At 43.2% G+C, this 2370-nt stretch overlaps 1 protein-coding gene across 4 annotated transcripts in view; it reads left to right on the forward strand.

The window, feature by feature from the left end:
- Positions 1-549: 549 nt before the first annotated feature.
- The window catches only part of smarcc2 (SWI/SNF related BAF chromatin remodeling complex subunit C2), a 9831-nt gene continuing 8010 nt past the window's right edge, over positions 550-2370 (forward strand). For all 4 annotated transcript variants that reach the window (XM_084705307.1, XM_084705308.1, XM_084705309.1 and 1 more), the window contains exons 1-5: positions 550-684; positions 1505-1624; positions 1770-1855; positions 2046-2127; positions 2249-2341. In XM_084705307.1, coding sequence (XP_084561433.1) covers positions 574-684; positions 1505-1624; positions 1770-1855; positions 2046-2127; positions 2249-2341 — 492 coding nt within the window. In that variant the 5' untranslated portion in view covers positions 550-573. The remainder of the gene's footprint in view (positions 685-1504; positions 1625-1769; positions 1856-2045; positions 2128-2248; positions 2342-2370) is intronic.

A 2370-nucleotide genomic window follows, 5' to 3' on the forward strand; every position in this document is an offset into this window, starting at 1 on the left:
AATTATTCTGTGACAAGAGACGTCCATTTTGTCAAGTTGCAAGTTTTTTAATAATAATTTCAATGCAAATGCAAACATATCAAGATATATATTAAATATCGTTAACATTTATCGAGATATCCATTTTTTTATAAATCGCCCAGCCCTAGTTTCAGCAATCCTTTCACAGCCAATCCCCAGCGGTGAGGTGGGTCTTCCCCCTTCTCTTATTTTGTGTAACCACTGTCAATCCAACTCGAGCTGGAGGAAAGCAAGAATGTTTAGATAATAATTTGGGGTGCTGTTTCTCATATTTGAATTTATTTAGTAGCCTAATATTACCTATTGCAGCTTGAAAGGTTAATTACAACTAGATGCTGGTGGTCCAGCCATAAAGTAATGGTGTCACCAGCGTCAAGAAATCATAGCAAGAAATGTCATTCTTCATTTTATGACTATTTCTTTACTGTAGAATGACCATGCCACCTGCTGTACATTTATTTCAATTACATCGGTTTTATGGAGGAGAACAAATGCAATTTTTAAGTCTACCACAAGTCGGCAGTCGATGTCGAATTTTGTCTGCAGGCAAAGATGGCGGTGCGGAAGAAAGACGGCGGCCCGAATGTAAAATATTTCGAAGCGTCTGATACCGTTTCACAGTTCGACAATGTCCGCGTGTGGTTGGGCAAGAACTATAAAAAGGTACTGCTTGTTCTTTTGAATATGTATGTAATAAACGTATTATTTTCATCATAAAATGTAGAGGGTAATCTTTTCGGCAAAATGAGTGACAAAGAGAGAGAGGGAGGGTGTGCGATGGGTTGCAGAATGTCCAGCTGTTAATCCTCACATTAAGAGCCTGATACAAAAGGATGCTGAGGAAACATTCTGAAAAGGGGCTGGCACGTGAATGATTTGCCCGGGACATGTTGAAAGTGCATGTTTTACCCAACTGTGGTGACGGAAATAATGGCCGCAACTGCGGGGTTTTGTCAAAGGCAAAAATGAGCCAGCTAACGGTGAATTTGCATTGCCACTCTGGCCAGCGCATCGCAAGCGCAAGTGCCCAAATCCAGATGTTGAGCTTATTTGACTGGCGCGTTTTGTCTGCTTCACTGCTGCGCTCCCACACACAATATTGAACTCTCTGTTCTTTTTGGCAATGGCATATTCGTTTTTAGCTGTCACGTTATGGCCCCCGGTACCCCTCTCATATTTAGCTAAATTGTTTCGCCAAACAACAGTCTTTTGTCTCAGATAAAACCTACGTTTTGATTTACAATTAAACGACCTCTAATGGTGTTCCAGGGATAAGATAAACACACGTAGGAAAACGACATTCCTTTAAGCCATAGCTACATATAGAACATGGTTTCTTTTATTTATTTTCTTCATCCTCACTCTTTGCAATGCTTTTGTATTCATTCAGTAGGCCATATATTTGGAGTATAAAAATCATCTCTCACTTGCTCTGTTCTGTACATTGCTCTTGAAGTCCTCTCTGTCCCCCCCTACTCCTCAGTACATCCAGGCAGAGCCCCCCACCAACAAGTCCCTCTCCAGCCTGGTGGTCCAGCTGCTGCAGTTTCAGGAGGAGGTGTTCGGGAAGCATGTTAGCAACCCACCTCTTACCAAGCTGCCGGTACAACACACACCTTTGATACCATATGCTGGATACTGTATGTATGCCTGTTGTACTGTACCTGTGGCTCTTTATGGGGAAATCTCTTCATCTGTATTGATCTACATATTCACATCTTCCATGTTCTTTCCCTCTGTGTCTACAGATGAAGAGCTTTTTGGACTTCAAGTCTGGCGGGGCCCTTTGCCACATCCTGGCTGCAGCCTACAAGTTCAAGAGCGACCAGGGCTGGTAAGAGTTTCATTTTGTTCAGTCTGCTGCTAATAAACAGACTTCATAGTGTTCACACTCACTGTCTACTAACACGCTAATTATTATGAACTGTATGAGGATTTACTGAATGTTGCATGGCTGTGTAAAGCATGTGCTGAAATGCTGGAGGTTCTGTGAGAGGTATGACTCCAGTCTGACCTCCTGGTAGGCGCAGGTTTGACTTCCAGAATCCCTCTCGGATGGACCGTAACGTGGAGATGTTTATGACCATCGAGAAGTCCCTGGTCCAGGTCGGTCTGGCATTTATTTTATCATGCAGCATCACCCGACATCATTTACTATCGTCATTATATCACCCTTGTTTATGTCTATGCCCTGGTCTTTCTCTCTCCACTGTGCCCTTCCACGCAGAACAACTGTCTGAGTCGACCGGTCATCTATCTGAGCTCAGACATTGAGCCCAAGCTGTTGGGAAAGCTGAAAGATATCATCAAGCGTCACCAGGTGGGTCTGTCCGTTTAAAGATAGCTCTG

Source organism: Hypomesus nipponensis, chromosome 9 (genome assembly GCF_054491055.1).
Source record: "Hypomesus nipponensis isolate SF chromosome 9, ASM5449105v1, whole genome shotgun sequence".
NCBI lineage: Eukaryota > Metazoa > Chordata > Actinopteri > Osmeriformes > Osmeridae > Hypomesus > Hypomesus nipponensis.